At 44.1% G+C, this 19,914-nt stretch overlaps 1 protein-coding gene across 1 annotated transcript; it reads left to right on the top strand.

Moving 5' to 3' along the window:
- Window positions 1-53: 53 nt before the first annotated feature.
- On the top strand, window positions 54-14,350 carry LOC125722177 (E3 ubiquitin-protein ligase rnf213-alpha-like). The gene is made up of 10 exons (XM_048998363.1): window positions 54-277; window positions 562-700; window positions 9,349-9,417; window positions 9,657-9,813; window positions 9,961-10,159; window positions 10,342-10,413; window positions 10,539-10,736; window positions 11,018-11,107; window positions 13,095-13,261; window positions 13,572-14,350. Exons 1-10 carry the CDS (start codon window positions 173-175, stop codon window positions 13,723-13,725), a joined length of 1,350 nt encoding a protein of 449 aa, XP_048854320.1. The 5' UTR covers window positions 54-172; the 3' UTR covers window positions 13,726-14,350.
- The last annotated feature ends 5,564 nt before the right edge of the window (window positions 14,351-19,914 follow it).

Below are 19,914 nucleotides of genomic sequence, written 5' to 3'. Positions count from 1 at the left end.
TGTCCTGCTACCAGGAGTGTAACTACATGATCTTTAGTTTCTGTTTATCATTATCTTCCAGAATATTGATGAAAAACTATCAGATGCATATCTACATATTTACATATCTACATATCCACAAGTATCTAAGCTGGAAGACTACCAAACGGCCAACATTTTTACTCGACCTCAAATGTGGAAATTTGAGCATAAACTCAGCATTCAACTCCTGACTCATCTAGTTGAACAGGACAATGGCAAGAAAAACCACCCCATCCTCCTGAAACTTCTCAAAAAGGTATATTACTTGTAATGCATTTGGTAAAGTGAAAACAATCCAATTGTAGGAAGTCTTCAAACATCATGCTCCAACTTTTACTGTAGCCATCTTTACAACATGTTTCCTTATCCGGTACCATGGATATGTTATTTTGGGGGTTATCAAAACATTTATTAATAATTAACGTGGGATGAATCACAATATATTTATAAGAAAGATTAAATTTCTATATATGGTTTAATATTTGTATTTCTACTTGGTTTAATCATTTGCCAATGGAATGTATTTTCTTTTTATTTTAGCATGGCCATATACAGAAAATACAATATTTACCTCAGATCCTGAATTTACAACAAAAACTGGTCAGTTTCTTCCAATACAAAGACTTACAAAAATGGAGAGAAGTGTCCATTGAAGAGTTCAGAAAGAGCCTGGATGAAGGTACCTCACATTTTACCATATATAGTATACTATATATGCCCACATAACCAATAGGTAATTTGTTCCATTTTTTACGGAGGGGACAGCCAATCAGGGCACACCCCTGACTACACACAACTAATCAATTGACTACACACAACCAATCAACATGCACACTGAAGTAAAATGTAAAAAGTACATTGTTTCTGGACATCTTAACGTGTGTGAAATATCTAATTATGTGAGGGTAAACAAACCTGCAAGAATTTGATTTGGTCCCATAATCCCATCCATATTAGATTAAGAAGTTCCATCCTTCAAACAGTAAGCAGTCAGTATGAAAAACAGCAGTGAACTCCCTCTGTAGATAAAAAGGTCTGCATTTCAGCAGCAGAAATTCTCAGTCATTTGTGCAGTGCTTGCTGACGATCTGAACATCTGAACACCACCTGTTGTTGATGTAAATGCAAACACCGCTGCCTTTTCTCTTTTCGGACACTGCTGCACGGTCCACACGGTAGATGTAGTGCGTTTGCAGATTGACCACTGAGCCTGGTGTATTACCCGATAACCAGGTTAGTGAGAAAAGTACACCAGTCTCTAATTTGCCGCTGGGTTGTGTAGGAATTATTACTCGTAGCTCAGGTAAATTTTAATATCTCCACCAATATGCTCTGAAATTAATTAAACTTTAATTAATATTATTTAATGATGTTTATTAACTAATTGTTATGCCAAATGGCTGGTTCCTCCAAACTCAATTGCGAATCCCTGTGAGTCGGTTAATGTGAGACTTACATGGGATTCACAAGTTACCAGTATGGCTTAGTAACCTGGGTTAGAAGGCTCGTCCAGCGAGCCGCATCACCAGGTAATGTAAACGATCGGTAGCGAAGCTCCCCTTACGGCCAATGAGAGAGAGTCTCGTGATATTTCAGGCGAGTTTGAGGTTTCAAAGCTTAGTAGCCAGATCGTACAGAGGCAGGACTATTGTGAGCACTCAATGAACGGAGGCTGAAGTTGTGTAAAAGACATGAATTTATTCCTAATTAACACTACAACTAACATAAGACAGACATTACACTTAACAAAAACAACAAACACAAAATAACGGAATATAAACAATGTAATTATGGAAATGCAATGACCAGATTTGAATGAGTAACCTTAAAATGGAAATACTGTTCAACAAATCAAGCACAGTTTGTGGAAACACGACCATAAAGTCATATAGCAGACTAACAGAACTGCTTAGGTTGTTAGAATGAAAGGAAGCTGGTTTACTTGTTTGTAGAATGGAGGGGGTCTTGGCAGTAGGTTGCAGAGGTGATGAGTTAAGGGAATGGTAGCAATGGTAGGAATGGTAACCCCCCCCCCCACCCCTCCTCAAAACACCTACTGCGCAAAACTATAAATTTTAAAAAGTTACAAGTTTCATTACACTGTGACCAAGAACATATTAGTACATTACACATAACAATGATAATTTGTCAAAATCTACTGTATGCATATTATTTATGAGGCAAAAAATGTAAAAGTAAGAATATCTGCATAGATATCATTGTGATATACAATACAAATTTTTACATTTTTAAATACATAAGGCACATTTTATGTATTTCTCTCATACCATATTTTTAGTGTTGAAGCTTGATATGTCAATTGTACTCGATGGTGTTTTTAAAGGTTAAACCTGGATGAAACTGGTTTAACGATATTGCAAATTAAAGGAAAAAACACTAACTGTTCAGACGTACTGTAATAACTCCTTTCATGAATTTATGGGTACAGTGAGTGGTAACACTGACAGGAAAAGTCAAGGGGCTTCAGCGGGTACAATGAGTGGTAACACTGACAGGAAAAGCCAAGGGGCTTCAGCGGGTACAGTGAGCGGTAACACTGACAGGAAAAGCCAAGGGGCTTCAGCTGGTACAGTGAGTGGTAACACTGACAGGAAAAGCCAAGGGGCTTCAGCGGGTACAGTGAGCGGTAACACTGACAGGAAAAGCCAAGGGGCTTCAGCGGGTACAATGAGTGGTAACACTGACAGGAAAAGCCAAGGGGCTTCAGCGGGTACAGTGAGTGGTAACACTGACAGGAAAAGCCAAGGGGCTTCAGCGGGTACAATGAGTGGTAACACTGACAGGAAAAGCCAAGGGGCTTCAGCGGGTACAGTGAGTGGTAACACTGACAGGAAAAGCCAAGGGGCTTCAGCTGGTACAGTGAGTGGTAACACTGACAGGAAAAGTCAAGGGGCTTCAGCGGGTACAGTGAGTGGTAACACTGACAGGAAAAGCCAAGGGGCTTCAGCGGGTACAGTGAGTGGTAACACTGACAGGAAAAGCCAGGGGGCTTCAGCGGGTACAGTGAGTGGTAACACTGACAGGAAAAGCCAAGGGGCTTCAGCGGGTACAGTGAGCGGTAGGTAACACTGACAGGAAAAGCCAAGGGGCTTCAGCGGGTACAGTGAGTGGTAACACTGACAGGAAAAGCCAGGGGGCTTCAGCGGGTACAGTGAGCGGTAACACTGACAGGAAAAGCCAGGGGGCTTCAGCTGGTACAGTGAGTGGTAACACTGACAGGAAAAGCCAGGGGGCTTCAGCGGGTACAGTGAGTGGTAACACTGACAGGAAAAGCTTAGGGGCTTCAGCTGGTACAGTGAGTGGTAACACTGACAGGAAAAGCCAAGGGGTTTCAGCGGGTACAGTGAGTGGTAACATTGACAGGAAAAGCCAAGGGGCTTCAGCGGGTACAGTGAGTGGAAACACTGACAGGAAAAGCCAAGGGGCTTCAGCGGGTACAGTGAGCGGTAACACTGACAGGAAAAGCCAAGGGGCTTCAGCGGGTACAGTGAGCGGTAACACTGACAGGAAAAGCCAAGGGGCTTCAGCGGGTACAGTGAGCGGTAACACTGACAGGAAAAGCCAAGGGGCTTCAGCGGGTACAGTGAGCGGTAAAACTGACAGGAAAAGCCAAGGGGCTTCAGCGGGTACAGTGAGTGGTAACACTGACAGGAAAAGCCAAGGGGCTTCAGCGGGTACAGTGAGTGGTAACACTGACAGGAAAAGCCAAGGGGCTTCAGCGGGTACAGTGAGTGGTAACACTGACAGGAAAAGCCAAGGGGCTTCAGCGGGTACAGTGAGTGGTAGAACTGACAGGAAAAGCCAAGGGGCTTCAGCGGGTACAGTGAGTGGTAACACTGACAGGAAAAGCCAAGGGGCTTCAGCTGGTACAGTGAGTGGTAACACTGACAGGAAAAGCCAAGGGGTTTCAGCGGGTACAGTGAGTGGTAACATTGACAGGAAAAGCCAAGGGGCTTCAGCGGGTACAGTGAGTGGAAACACTGACAGGAAAAGCCAAGGGGCTTCAGCGGGTACAGTGAGCGGTAACACTGACAGGAAAAGCCAAGGGGCTTCAGCGGGTACAGTGAGCGGTAACACTGACAGGAAAAGCCAAGGGGCTTCAGCGGGTACAGTGAGCGGTAACACTGACAGGAAAAGCCAAGGGGCTTCAGCGGGTACAGTGAGCGGTAAAACTGACAGGAAAAGCCAAGGGGCTTCAGCGGGTACAGTGAGTGGTAACACTGACAGGAAAAGCCAAGGGGCTTCAGCGGGTACAGTGAGTGGTAACACTGACAGGAAAAGCCAAGGGGCTTCAGCGGGTACAGTGAGTGGTAACACTGACAGGAAAAGCCAAGGGGCTTCAGCGGGTACAGTGAGTGGTAGAACTGACAGGAAAAGCCAAGGGGCTTCAGCGGGTACAGTGAGTGGTAACACTGACAGGAAAAGCCAAGGGGCTTCAGCAGGTACAGTGAGTGGTAACACTGACAGGAAAAGCTTAGGGGCTTCAGCGGGTACAGTGAGTGGTAACACTCACAGGAAAAGCCAAGGGGCTTCAGCAGGTACAGTGAGTGGTAACACTGACAGGAAAAGCCAAGGGGCTTCAGCGGGTACAGTGAGTGGTAACACTGACAGGAAAAGCCAAGGGGCTTCAGCGGGTACAGTGAGTGGTAGAACTGACAGGAAAAGCCAAGGGACTTCAGCTGGTACAGTGAGTGGTAACACTGACAGGAAAAGCCAAGGGGCTTCAGCGGGTACAGTGAGTGGTAACACTGACAGGAAAAGCCAAGGGGCTTCAGCAGGTACAGTGAGTGGTAACACTGACAGGAAAAGCTTAGGGGCTTCAGCAGGTACAGTGAGTGGTAACACTGACAGGAAAAGCCAAGGGGCTTCAGCAGGTACAGTGAGTGGTAACACTGACAGGAAAAGCCAAGGGGCTTCAGCTGGTACAGTGAGTGGTAACACTGACAGGAAAAGCCAAGGGGCTTCAGCGGGTACAGTGAGTGGTAACACTGACAGGAAAAGCCAAGGGGCTTCAGCGGGTACAGTGAGTGGTAACACTGACAGGAAAAGCCAAGGGGCTTCAGCGGGTACAGTGAGTGGTAGAACTGACAGGAAAAGCCAAGGGGCTTCAGCGGGTACAGTGAGTGGTAACACTGACAGGAAAAGCCAAGGGGCTTCAGCAGGTACAGTGAGTGGTAACACTGACAGGAAAAGCTTAGGGGCTTCAGCGGGTACAGTGAGTGGTAACACTCACAGGAAAAGCCAAGGGGCTTCAGCAGGTACAGTGAGTGGTAACACTGACAGGAAAAGCCAAGGGGCTTCAGCGGGTACAGTGAGTGGTAACACTGACAGGAAAAGCCAAGGGGCTTCAGCGGGTACAGTGAGTGGTAGAACTGACAGGAAAAGCCAAGGGACTTCAGCTGGTACAGTGAGTGGTAACACTGACAGGAAAAGCCAAGGGGCTTCAGCGGGTACAGTGAGTGGTAACACTGACAGGAAAAGCCAAGGGGCTTCAGCAGGTACAGTGAGTGGTAACACTGACAGGAAAAGCTTAGGGGCTTCAGCAGGTACAGTGAGTGGTAACACTGACAGGAAAAGCCAAGGGGCTTCAGCAGGTACAGTGAGTGGTAACACTGACAGGAAAAGCCAAGGGGCTTCAGCTGGTACAGTGAGTGGTAACACTGACAGGAAAAGCCAAGGGGCTTCAGCGGGTAAAGTGAGTGGTAACACTGACAGGAAAAGCCAAGGGGCTTCAGCGGGTACAGTGATTGGTAGAACTGACAGGAAAAGCCAAGGGGCTTCAGCGGGTACAGTGAGTGTTAACACTGACAGGAAAAGCCAAGGGGCTTCAGCAGGTACAGTGAGTGGTAACACTGACAGGAAAAGCTTAGGGGCTTCAGCAGGTACAGTGAGTGGTAACACTGACAGGAAAAGCCAAGGGGCTTCAGCGGGTACAGTGAGTGGTAACACTGACAGGAAAAGCCAAGGGGCTTCAGCAGGTACAGTGAGTGGTAACACTGACAGGAAAAGCTTAGGGGCTTCAGCAGGTACAGTGAGTGGTAGCACTGACAGGAAAAGCCAAGGGGCTTCAGCAGGTACAGTGAGTGGTAACACTGACAGGAAAAGCCAAGGGGCTTCAGCTGGTACAGTGAGTGGTAACACTGACAGGAAAAGCCAAGGGGCTTCAGCGGGTACAGTGAGTGGTAACACTGACAGGAAAAGCCAAGGGGCTTCAGCGGGTACAGTGAGTGGTAACACTGACAGGAAAAGCCAAGGGGCTTCAGCGGGTACAGTGAGTGGTAACACTGACAGGAAAAGCCAAGGGGCTTCAGCTGGTACAGTAAGTGGTAACACTGACAGGAAAAGCCAAGGGGCTTCAGCGGGTAAAGTGAGTGGTAACACTGACAGGAAAAGCCAAGGGGCTTCAGCGGGTACAGTGAGTGGTAACACTGACAGGAAAAGCCAAGGGGCTTCAGCAGGTACAGTGAGTGGTAACACTGACAGGAAAAGCTTAGGGGCTTCAGCGGGTACAGTGAGTGGTAACACTGACAGGAAAAGCCAAGGGGCTTCAGCGGGTACAGTGAGTGGTAACACTCACAGGAAAAGCCAAGGGGCTTCAGCAGGTACAGTGAGTGGTAACACTGACAGGAAAAGCCAAGGGGCTTCAGCGGGTACAGTGAGTGGTAACACTGACAGGAAAAGCCAAGGGGCTTCAGCGGGTACAGTGAGTGGTAGAACTGACAGGAAAAGCCAAGGGACTTCAGCTGGTACAGTGAGTGGTAACACTGACAGGAAAAGCCAAGGGGCTTCAGCGGGTACAGTGAGTGGTAACACTGACAGGAAAAGCCAAGGGGCTTCAGCAGGTACAGTGAGTGGTAACACTGACAGGAAAAGCTTAGGGGCTTCAGCAGGTACAGTGAGTGGTAACACTGACAGGAAAAGCCAAGGGGCTTCAGCAGGTACAGTGAGTGGTAACACTGACAGGAAAAGCCAAGGGGCTTCAGCTGGTACAGTGAGTGGTAACACTGACAGGAAAAGCCAAGGGGCTTCAGCGGGTAAAGTGAGTGGTAACACTGACAGGAAAAGCCAAGGGGCTTCAGCGGGTACAGTGATTGGTAGAACTGACAGGAAAAGCCAAGGGGCTTCAGCGGGTACAGTGAGTGGTAACACTGACAGGAAAAGCCAAGGGGCTTCAGCAGGTACAGTGAGTGGTAACACTGACAGGAAAAGCTTAGGGGCTTCAGCAGGTACAGTGAGTGGTAACACTGACAGGAAAAGCCAAGGGGCTTCAGCGGGTACAGTGAGTGGTAACACTGACAGGAAAAGCCAAGGGGCTTCAGCAGGTACAGTGAGTGGTAACACTGACAGGAAAAGCTTAGGGGCTTCAGCAGGTACAGTGAGTGGTAGCACTGACAGGAAAAGCCAAGGGGCTTCAGCAGGTACAGTGAGTGGTAACACTGACAGGAAAAGCCAAGGGGCTTCAGCTGGTACAGTGAGTGGTAACACTGACAGGAAAAGCCAAGGGGCTTCAGCGGGTACAGTGAGTGGTAACACTGACAGGAAAAGCCAAGGGGCTTCAGCGGGTACAGTGAGTGGTAACACTGACAGGAAAAGCCAAGGGGCTTCAGCAGGTACAGTGAGTGGTAACACTGACAGGAAAAGCCAAGGGGCTTCAGCTGGTACAGTGAGTGGTAACACTGACAGGAAAAGCCAAGGGGCTTCAGCGGGTAAAGTGAGTGGTAACACTGACAGGAAAAGCCAAGGGGCTTCAGCGGGTACAGTGATTGGTAGAACTGACAGGAAAAGCCAAGGGGCTTCAGCGGGTACAGTGAGTGGTAACACTGACAGGAAAAGCCAAGGGGCTTCAGCAGGTACAGTGAGTGGTAACACTGACAGGAAAAGCTTAGGGGCTTCAGCAGGTACAGTGAGTGGTAACACTGACAGGAAAAGCCAAGGGGCTTCAGCGGGTACAGTGAGTGGTAACACTGACAGGAAAAGCCAAGGGGCTTCAGCAGGTACAGTGAGTGGTAACACTGACAGGAAAAGCTTAGGGGCTTCAGCAGGTACAGTGAGTGGTAGCACTGACAGGAAAAGCCAAGGGGCTTCAGCAGGTACAGTGAGTGGTAACACTGACAGGAAAAGCCAAGGGGCTTCAGCTGGTACAGTGAGTGGTAACACTGACAGGAAAAGCCAAGGAGCTTCAGCGGGTACAGTGAGTGGTAACACTGACAGGAAAAGCCAAGGGGCTTCAGCGGGTACAGTGAGTGGTAACACTGACAGGAAAAGTCAAGGGGCTTCAGCGGGTACAGTGAGTGGTAACACTGACAGGAAAAGCCAAGGGGCTTCAGCGGGTACAGTGAGTGGTAACACTGACAGGAAAAGCCAAGGGGCTTCAGCAGGTACAGTGAGTGGTAACACTGACAGGAAAAGCCAAGGGGCTTCAGCTGGTACAGTGAGTGGTAACACTGACAGGAAAAGTCAAGGGGCTTCAGCGGGTACAGTGAGTGGTAACACTGACAGGAAAAGCCAAGGGGCTTCAGCGGGTACAGTGATTGGTAGAACTGACAGGAAAAGCCAAGGGGCTTCAGCGGGTACAGTGAGTGGTAACACTGACAGGAAAAGCCAAGGGGCTTCAGCAGGTACAGTGAGTGGTAACACTGACAGGAAAAGCTTAGGGGCTTCAGCGGGTACAGTGAGTGGTAACACTGACAGGAAAAGCCAAGGGGCTTCAGCGGGTACAGTGAGTGGTAACACTGACAGGAAAAGCCAAGGGGCTTCAGCAGGTACAGTGAGTGGTAACACTGACAGGAAAAGCTTAGGGGCTTCAGCAGGTACAGTGAGTGGTAGCACTGACAGGAAAAGCCAAGGGGCTTCAGCAGGTACAGTGAGTGGTAACACTGACAGGAAAAGCCAAGGGGCTTCAGCTGGTACAGTGAGTGGTAACACTGACAGGAAAAGCCAAGGGGCTTCAGCGGGTACAGTGAGTGGTAACACTGACAGGAAAAGCCAAGGGGCTTCAGCGGGTACAGTGAGTGGTAACACTGACAGGAAAAGCCAAGGGGCTTCAGCGGGTACAGTGAGTGGTAACACTGACAGGAAAAGCCAAGGGGCTTCAGCAGGTACAGTGAGTGGTAACACTGACAGGAAAAGCTTAGGGGCTTCAGCAGGTACAGTGAGTGGTAGCACTGACAGGAAAAGCCAAGGGGCTTCAGCAGCTCCCTTCTCTGTGCAGTCTGCTCTCTCCTGGTCGGTAGCATGTATGGGCAGCTTCCTTTGTCAGTAAGCATGTACATGACTGTTTTTCATTTGCATTACATGTATGTTTAGATGAAGCACCAGCCTTTTCGGAACATGTCAGGATCTTGCTGAAAATCTGGGACTATTTACAGGAGAGTCGTAAGTCATCTGCTTTTCCGGCTTGCACTGACATGCACTGCAAAGCCTTTTGGTGACACTGCAGGCACACATTCGAAGAATATAATATAATCAGGAAATCTAATATATGTTATTCCTTAGACTAAGGCGCTGTCATTATCCATCTGAGCTGGAAAATGGAGAAAAAACACATGTGATGTAACCTGCATTAGGAAAAGTGCCTGGGAATCATTTCAATCATTGTGCAATTTGTGTTACAGATGAGAGGATTCCAGACAACCTGGAACACAGAACCACAGAAAATCTGAATATTCTTGATCTCCTGCCCAGCGATCAGTCCATAACCCGCTGGATTACAGAGTTCCTCATCAAAACACAGAATGACTGCATCTCCAGTGCTGAAACTCAGGGAAATGGGTAAGTGAAAATAAGAGAATACATTTATCTAGATATTTTGTAATGTGTAGTTTGTAGATTATGGACTGAAAAATTCACATAATTTTCAGACAATAAATTAGTAATTGTAATATACATTTGATATATATTTTTTTAATTATTACGCAGAGAAATCAAAACTGAGGAAATGAAGCCTTTCCATGTAATTATCTGCAATCCTGAGGAGGATTTCCTTCAAATTGCAATATCAAACACTGACTATGCATTCAATGACGATGGAACCCAGAGCACAAATTATAACTTTAAGACCTTGGAGAATTTGTTGGTGAAGCGTTTCATCACTGACAAACCATGTATTAACTTAACAGTGAGTAAAGTCTCCTAACGAACACTCAAAAAAAAAATGTACTACCCCTATAGATATGAAGCTAGAGTTAAATTTTAGGTAACACTTTCTATGTCATCTAAAATAAACTAATTACAAACATAAACATGGTTACGGAATATGGACCCAGATGGATTGTTCATCATTATATGTTCATATTTCAGACTATGCCGTCATTTGACTTAAATCCTATGAAAGGGGTGCATTTCTTCTTCAACAACTCAAAAGACAACTTGGTATGGATAATTTTTTCCCCCTATTCATTATAACATTCAGAGTACAGAAACGTGCTTCTCTTGTAAAATCCTATTAGAATTAAATTGTGCTGTCTGTGTATTGATCATGGAATCGTCCCTCACAGGAGCCACTGAACACAGACAACAAGAATTACATAATGAATGAATTCAAAAACCTTGATGAGATTTCTGAGGCACTTTCCACTCTGAAAATCACCATTGGGTTTCTGGAGTTGTCATTTGGAGATCCAGACATGCTGCTGGTGGACTATATGAAGAAGGAACTGAGAATGGAGGATGGAGCGCGGCGTTTAAGTCTGCCGGTAGAGACCAGCAATAACACAACCTATTTTTATGTGATATTCCACAATAAAAGTAACAAAAAAGTTAATTACATAATTTGGAATAGTGTCTTGGAATTAATATGGCACTTTTTAAATATGAAAACATTAAATACATTAAATGTATGAATTAGTTAATCTTTCTGCAGATGTTAACGAGTTATACCCATTATTTTTCATGAGATATTAAGTGATATTGATAGTAGATCAATGTTATCCTTTACTGACAGCTTTTACTGACATGCCACTGTGGTCTGACTCAGGTTCTGCAGTCGAGCAGAGTGAAGCATATCCAGTCCCTTTGGGAAGTTCTGTCAGCACGGAGGTCCATGATCCTTGTTCAGATGAAGCAGGTATTTTTATTAATCATCCAAATAATCGATTTTTCAGCGATTACGTTCAGAAAGCACTGTGTCCTGCCTGCATAGAGCTCGGTATTTCCATATAATATGTCATTATAGATGTACAGGTATATTTATAATATAAATATGTATTTTATGTATATATACTGCACCTAAAGAGACAATTTTGAGTTGGTATTTAATTTTCTAGGATTAATGAAAAATAATTGAATAAAAAATTCCAGTTACGGCACTACGGCCATGTGGCGCGATTCCCTAAGGGTGATAAGAACATAAGAACATAAGAACTATACAAACGAGAGGAGGCCATTCGGCCCATCAAGCTCGCTTGGGGAGAACTAAACTAATAGCTCAGAGCCGTTAAAATCTTATCTAGCTCTGATTTAAAGGAACCCAAGAATTCAGCTTGCACTACATTATCAGGAAGGCTATTCCATACTCTGACTACGCGCTGTGTAAAGAAGTGCTTCCTTAAATCCAGCTTGAAATGTTCTCCCGCTAATTTCCACCTATGGCCACGAGTTTGTGTATTTAAACTAATGCTGAAGTAACTATTTGGTTGAACAGCATCCAAACCTGTTAGAATAATAATAATCGATACTTCTATTGTCCCCGTAGGGAAATTGTCTTTACGCCTCCCACAACTTGCTCTTTTTCATAGAGGAAGTTGTCTGCGAAGGGCTGCCACCCGTAGCGGCGCCCAGGGAGCTGGGAGTTAAGGGCCTTGCTCAAGGACCCACAGTCTGAGGCAGGGTTTGAACCTGCAACCTTCTGATTACAGGCACACAGGCTTAGCCCACAGAGCCACACGCTGCTCCAAATCTTATATACCTGGATCATGTCCCCCCTCAGTCTCCTTTGCTTGAGACTGAACAGATTTAGCTCAAGTAACCGTTCCTCGTATGACATTCCTCTAAGACCAGGAATCATTTTGTGGCCCTACGCTGCACCTTTTCTAAGGCCACAATGTCCTTTTTAAGATATGGTGACCAAACCTGCACACAATATTCTAGGTGAGGTCTCACCAAGGAATTGTATAATCTTAGCATTACCTCCCTTGACTTAAACTCCACACACCTGGAGATATACCCCAACATCCTATTGGCCTTTTTTATTGCTTCCCCACACTGGCGAGAATGGGACATGGAAGCATCAATGATCTCATTGCTGAGGACCCAAACGGCTGGACCAGGCCGAGGGGACACCCACATCACCCCTGGCTGCAGCAGATAGATGGGCATTTATGGAGGGTGGGACTGGGCTGTGTGTCACCCTGGGGGGGGGGGGGGGGGGGGGGGTCGGCAACTGGGATCCCGGGGTGTTTTGTGATGTGGTGGGTGTGGCTGTACCAGTGCAGGCTCCCCAACCTGACCGGACCATAAAACTCCTTGTACAATCCTTTTGAATCTGTTAAAGTTACCTGCCATGAATGCTATGCTATGAATGAAGTACTGGGCTTACATCCAGTGATGGGATAAAGAAGTGTTCAAAACCCACAATGCGCAAAAACACCTGTGCAAAGATCAATGCCGTCCAGGCCAGGCCATGTATGTTTTTAAAATGTACTGCAGCAGAGGCAAAGAGATGTGTGTATATATACACTAGCTTATTACATCAGTAAATAATTTTGGTATGAAGTCACTGACCACAGGTAATTCACTGTTGTGATGCACCTAGCTGAGGTTATGTGTACTGTTATAGAAAAGCAATGACACGTCTGACCAGTCAGATTCATGAATTCAGCAGTGCCATGGTATCAGTGCTGTCAGCCGGCAGCAGGTTTGGTCTGCTTCCAACTGGTCAGTTTATTACTTATCATTGGGTTAGAAGGTTCACTGTAGTATCACCCTCTGTGGCTTTAAAGCCTCTTTCTGGGTATCATACGGCACATATTGCAAGTCATGTAAAGTTCAAACCTGGAGATCTTGTACTAAAAAGGAATCTGATTCACTGGATCTTGATCTCACTTTTGTTTCAGAATCCATTTTACATGATTGATGAACAGTTTCACATTCGCCTCACCGAGACAGACATGAATGAACTGGCATCTCAGTTGTCAAGATTTAGAAACATTGATTTGTTTATCACTGAACTTCATGACATGATAATGAACATGGAGATGAATGAAATTAAGCCAGTTTGGACGTAAGAATATTGTATTTTTATCATTTCATTTTACCTTCACTTATTTCCTCTTTGACTCATAAAATTGTTGTATATTTAGATATCATGACTGAAAGTTTCACATTTTCTAAAAATGATACTTCCTTTTATGTCAGTCATGCTTTTCACATTTAAATATGCTATGTTTTACAGCATAGATTTGTTTTTTTACATATATAGTTATTATTCCTTCCTTGATAGACTGTATCTATCCCTCCATCTTCCACATGTTTATCCTGCACAGTTTACTGGGGCTTTGCTGTAATGTCAGTTATTCACTTTTATAACACAGTATCATGGAGACATTTACGGGTTTCTTGGAGAGGAAGGAGATGCATGATGAGTGCATCAAGCGCCTGCTGAATCCACTCAGAGAACTTGGAGACCTGAAGATGGAAAACATCATAGCTCTGTGGAAACTAGTAGTGGAGAGAAGAACAGCATAAAACACACCAGCAATCAGAGTGTGTGTAATGGGATTAGCTTTAGATTAAATGTGATTAGACTAGTTTAAAAACATAAGAATGTCCCCTATTGTAAACGTGAAACTTACATTTAATGATCATGGTAATAGAGAGATCAAACCAATCACATGCTGTGTTTGCAAGATTAACCTTCTCCTCTTCTTCTGCTCTTATTCAAAGTAAAATAATTACTGTGTGGCAAGTAGCAAACAAGGTCTTTCCCAAGAACCTTTATTTTTTCAGTTTGCTTTGCCTTTGAATGCTTACTTTGAATGAATGCATCTGGATGGTTACATTTTATATGTGATCTTGCTATCATTTATATACATATATTATTATTATAAATCATATTAATCAGAAGAATACACATTTCTGCTTGCTTTACCTGGCTGTTGATTTTAATTACAATTTCAGTTATTACTTGGCCCTTGATGCGTGAACTTGCTCATTGTGTCATTTTAACTTGCATTTATCCTTTCTTAAAACAGTAAAAACTCTTTATTTTATTCGTTATTTTATGAGTTAACATACTTCTCTCTGCTTTTGATGGGCTCCTCTTTTTGTTAGACCTTCCAAGTATTTCAGAAATAAAATTGATCTTTCAAAACCCGTTTTGCTGTTTTATCAAGCAGGTAGCTGCTTTTTATTGACTTGGTACAGGAGCTGCAATCCATAATGCTGAGCATCATGCTGCCTCAGTAGGACAGTACAAGAATGACCCCTAGAGACAGTGAGAGAGAGGGGTGAACACTACCGTTCAGAAGGTGGGATTCTACAGATCAGGGCTTCAAGGCTGGGCAGAGGCCAACCTCATCTGTTCATTTGTATTCATTGGTTGTTTATCAGCGGCGGCATGGTGGTGCAGTGGTCAGCACTGTTGCCTCACACCTCTGGGACCCAGGTTCGAGTCTCTGCCTGGGTAACATGTGTGTGGAGTTTGCATGTTCTCCCCATGTCATTGTGGGGTTTCCTCCGGGTACTCCGGTTTCCCGCCACAGTCCAAAGACATGCTGAGGCTAATTGGAATTCTTAAATTGCCCGTAGGTGTGCATGTGTGAGTGAATGGTGTGTGAGTGTGCCCTGTGATGGGCTGGCCCCCCATCCTGGGTTGTTCCCTGCCTCCGGACCCCCTGCGACCCAGTAGGATAAGTGGTTTGGAAAATGGATGGATGGACGGATGGATTATGGCACAAACTTCTCGGGTGGGTGGGTTTTTTCATGGACATGTCCCCATTGGCTAATAAGTTTTTGATATTTTAAATTAACAGTGGGATTGGACATTCACTACCCAATAACTAATTTTTATCAGATCCGACAACAAGACTAACAAAGTGTAAATGTTGATATTGTTTATGCCACACTATATATTTTATTGTGCTAAATTATAAGTAAAGTTAAGCTTTGCTTAGGAGAGTGTAGGAGAGACTGCAAACAATGCAGCTGAAGCTGTGGCAGAAATGGCAGGAAAAACTGCGAAAGAAACTTGGGAATTGGGGCAGAGACTGAGAACAGCAAAGGAAACACCTTATAAAACACTGTAGTAGGTCACATGCAGGGAAGCAGCCGCCTGAGTGATAGATGCAAGTAAATAGCTGCTGCATTAATTATATGCAAGGAAAGAGCCGCTTCATTGGTTAAGCTGCAGGCAGGCAGGACTGTCTACTGTGACAGAAGTGTGGGGAGCCACACAAAAGCCAGTGAGACCTGGAGAATAAGATCACAGACAGCTTCAGCAGGACTCTGCTAAGACGGGATGACTCTGCCCAGCATGAATGGGGTCAACTGTGATCAAATGCTGCACGTGAATCGGGGGGTTTAACCGGCATCCTACCCACATATTTTACATACATGGGCTACCGACTGGGGGCATCAAGAATAATTTACTGTAAGAAGCAATGATAATAGAAAACAATAATGACAAAACATTTCTTCTCAAAGTATTATTAGTTATGTAATTAATGTCATCTAAAGATGAATGTCACTAATATTTTTATTACAATTAATTTGCATATTTTGTAAAATGAAAATCTATGCTTTTCTTCAACACAACGTGCAGCTTCTATCCCAAGCACAATCCACATTATTACTTAAAAGCTTATTGACCCTCTGATTCTGGTATCACTTACTTTTCAGTAATTTCAAGTAAACATTATCTGTGCTGTATTTGTATGATGAAACCAATCCTTGAGCCCAATATAAAATAACAAATAAACACACAGTCATTCAAACTTCAGCACTTTTTAATTTTGTTTTGTCTTTCAATAAAAGCTGCAACATCAAATCTGGCCAGTTCTTGGCCGTGCCAAGTGCTTAAGTTCAGAAGATTTTTCCTCACTTGCTGCTGCTCTTTCCAGCTCATCTGAAGGTTGAATATTAACAGGATTGATCTTATGAATCCTTGTCATCGATGCTAATCTGTGGCACTGCCTGTCTTTATGTGTACTGAATTTCTCCAGTGCCTGTTCCAGTTTCACATGCCAGTCTTCACAAGAGCTGAATCTGTCTCTCATGCCAGTTTAGACATTTGTGTTACAAATAATTTTGCACAGTAGAAACAAATATAATCTTATAAATGCTGAGATTAGAGTATCTGCGATGCAGGAATGCAGGGGTTTCATTGGGGCCCTTTCTATGGCTTAGTACTGTGAAGGAATACATGGTTAGTGCCAGGCGAAAATGAATATCTTTGATTTTGCATCCATTTGGTAACTTGTTGAAGTTGTCTGATAGTCAGTAATACATGGTTTAATTATTATGATTTTTTATTTATTATTTTAAAACATCTGAAAGAATCTGAAATAGAAAAGCTTATTTTAGTTTATGGTCCACTGGATAAACACAGACATTACAGACGGTTTTAGAATCTAATGCTGAATGTTGTTTGCTGTCATTTTTCTGCCTGCATATGCTGTGATTGGTGCAGTGAAATTTGTGATTGTGTTTGTGGTCAGTATCATAGCCTCAGACAACAAACCAACGCTGTAGCGCGTCACTGTGTTTACATGTGGGAGGGGTTCCAGTTACATAATGGGCTCGTTCTAATTCAACTGTTTTGACGGAGCTCGACAAACCTAAAAAATAAATGCTGGTGTTATCAAAAACTATGTCATATAGCTATATTTCAGATTTATTACAGCCAAACACATCTCGGAGCTCCGAGGAACCTCCTTACGCCGCGTTATTTACCGGCACTTCTAACACCAACATTTGCAGCCATTAACTCATAGGTGGTAGTAACACTGAAATGACTTTTTCTGCGTCAAAATAAGGTAACTCTGTGATTTTGATCATTTGTTGTATTTCTTTACTTGTTATTATATCCTCCGTCTCTACTTATTGACGTTTAGGAGTGTGAAATATAAATTAAAGATGCAAAATTATCAAACACTGAAGAGATGACAAAGACACAATTTGAAAAGTAAACATATGTTTTATTGCAAATCTCTTATCTTAACTTAGCCTATCTTATTTTAACTTAGCTTATCTTATATTTTAACTTATCATATGTTAACTTAACCTATCTTATTATGTTTTAATTTAGCCTACTTTATCTTATCATATGTTAACCTATCATTATATTTTAACTTAGCTTATCTTAATCTATTTCATCTAAGCCTCTTATCCTATCTTATCCGATCCTATCTTATATCTATAATAATCATTAAACAACATCTCTATTATCCCTGAGTCCCCGGCCATAACCCACAAGTCCATCAACATTATCTGTATTATCCCTCCGTCCCCGGCCATAACCCATAAGTCCGTGAATCCGCTGAAGGAGTTGCTGCTCCGCCGATCCCTGACGCTGCCCCTGGGCTCTCTCTGCTCGCAGGGCGCAGGAGCCGTTGCTGTCTGTCCGATGGAGGAACTTCAGCTGGGGCCTCTTCCTCGTCGCTCCTGCTTCCTCCAGGGGGGGTGGCCTGTCCCTCGCGCTCCATGGACGAACCCTCTGGCCACGGTGATTTTCTTCTCTTCCAGTCTGGGACAGCCGATTGTTAAAACAAGGAAAGATTATTGACATAACACATTTTATGCTCTAATTAAAGTGCTCTAATAAAGTCTCTTAAGCCAGGGCTTTACCTTCGGCATGTCAGACACCCTCCGTGTCAATCGATGCTTTTCCGTCTCTTCCTTCTTTATCACACCTTCCTTCGTTGATATTTTCACTTTAATTATGATTTTAATTTTAATCTTAGGGGCGGCATGGTGGTGCAGTGGTTAGCACTGTCGCCTCACACCTCTGGGACCCGGGTTCGTGTCTCCGCCTGGGTCACATGTGTGTGGAGTTTGCATGTTCTCCCCATGTCGTCGTGGGGTTTCCTCTGGGTACTCCGGTTTCCCCCCACAGTCCAAAAACATGCTGGGGCTAATTGGAGTTGCTGAATTGCCCGTAGGTGTGTGTGTGTGAGTGGATGGTGTGTGAGTGTGCCCTGCGATGGGCTGGCCCCCCATCCTGGGTTGTTCCCTGCCTCGTGCCCATTGATTCTGGGATAGGCTCCGGACCCCCCGCGACCCAATAGGATAAGCGGTTTGGAAAATGGATGGATGGATGGATTTTAATCTTAACTATTTTGCTGTCGTTGTTCTCCATTGTGAAGACTCTCTTGAAAATACAAGCTTTCCCTCAGATGATCGGAAGAAGTGTGAGAAGATAAGTACATGTGATTCAAAAGTAATTAAGCTGTTGTCACGGACGCCTATTCGTACCATAACAGACAATGCAATACTATGCAGCTCGTCGGTGACTTTCGGCCGCGTTCGGCTCCGACTGACCGGTCGCAGGTCCGATTCGGCCGTAAGCAGGTTGCCAACTCTGACGCATCTGGCGCGAGACTCTGGCTTTCAGATTCAAACGCTCACAGCAAGAAATCTTACGGCGAATCACTATTAATCCATTTTAAACCTAAAATTAGCTACATCAAAAGCTTTGGGGCAGTTTCAAACCCTACACACTATTTATAAGGTAATAAAACTGTTTCATACTTGTGAATACGTGTGTAGACTTGTCTCGAATTGAAAATCTCACGCCAACCAGCTGACCAAAGTTGGCAACCCTGCGTAAGTCGACCCTTTATTTTATATGCAAAAATGATCATATGCAGGGGGCACATAACTGGTATGAAAGTACTTATTCGCTGTTTAAACCGATACGCGCGGTAATGTCTTGTAGCAGCGCAAATGCGTATTTACTTTATGTGCATTCGCGCTGTTATGACAAGAAATCATTGTGTATTTTAGCCTTCCGGCTACGAAAGAAGTTCAAATTAGCCACATAAATGTAAAGATGCACGGTAATTTCTTGTCATAACAGCTTGAATGCCCATAAAATAAATACGTATTTGCGCTGCTACAACCAGGAATTGCCACGCGTGTACGGGGAATGCGTACTTGCGCACCATGCAGTTATGTGCGCTCCTGATCATATGTATAGTATATTGTACAATAAATGCTATAACATTTAAGTCGTATTGTTGGGTCTTTTTTAATCATAATTTTCTTCGTTCATTCCTGCCGACAGTTGGGGCAGAGACTGTCATATGCTCTGGGTAACAGTCACAGCCAGACGCGGCGCAACAGTTTGCAAACATGTACAAATGTGACAAAAGGTCTTCTGTGTGTCCATTCATTCCTACATAGAGTTTTAATCCAGTTTACATGAAAAGCTGCAGTTATTGTGCCCCTGAAAATTCCAAATTTCTTTTTGCAGCAAACTGACAAACCGAATAAGCCCAGGACACTGGAAAATACTTGAAAAACATGGTGAAGTGGATTTCAGCATTTTCTGTCGTTACATTTGTATTAGAATTTTAACAAACGTCTTCGTTAGTATTATAATATTGTACTTCGCAGGATGTTCCTTGACAGATTCTGTGGACTGTGGTGCGTTCATGTTGGCGCATGACAATTGTAAGACAGACCACCTTGAATTGTTGGACGTAACACTTGTGATACAGAGAATGTATTGAAGTTTTTCCCCTCCCCTCCCTTTTATCAGTATGCACTCTGCATGGCCTTGGAGTGTCTTGAGTGTTACAAAATGCACCAGGAACTGTCTATATTATATGTCTACATTATATTTTTATTTATGTCATAATATGTGAATTTGATCTGTTGTTTTTCAGTGAGTTGGAGGGATTTGACAAAAACATCGTTTTAGAAATGCGAAAGTTG

This window comes from Brienomyrus brachyistius, unplaced genomic scaffold (genome assembly GCF_023856365.1).
Source record: "Brienomyrus brachyistius isolate T26 unplaced genomic scaffold, BBRACH_0.4 scaffold37, whole genome shotgun sequence".
Taxonomy (NCBI): Eukaryota; Metazoa; Chordata; class Actinopteri; order Osteoglossiformes; family Mormyridae; genus Brienomyrus; species Brienomyrus brachyistius.
The sequence above is the reverse complement of the archived record's forward strand: the minus strand, read 5'-3'. Positions and strand labels throughout refer to the sequence as shown.

Excerpts from the sequence above, each read along its gene's own strand:
- LOC125722177 (XM_048998363.1), top strand. The coding sequence starts at position 173 with ATGTGGAAATTTGAGCATAAACTCAGCATTCAACTCCTGACTCATCTA. Across the intron at positions 701-9,348 it reads CAGAAAGAGCCTGGATGAAG|ATGAAGCACCAGCCTTTTCG; the intron begins GTACCTCACATT and ends ATGTATGTTTAG. Across the intron at positions 10,737-11,017 it reads CGCGGCGTTTAAGTCTGCCG|GTTCTGCAGTCGAGCAGAGT; the intron begins GTAGAGACCAGC and ends GGTCTGACTCAG.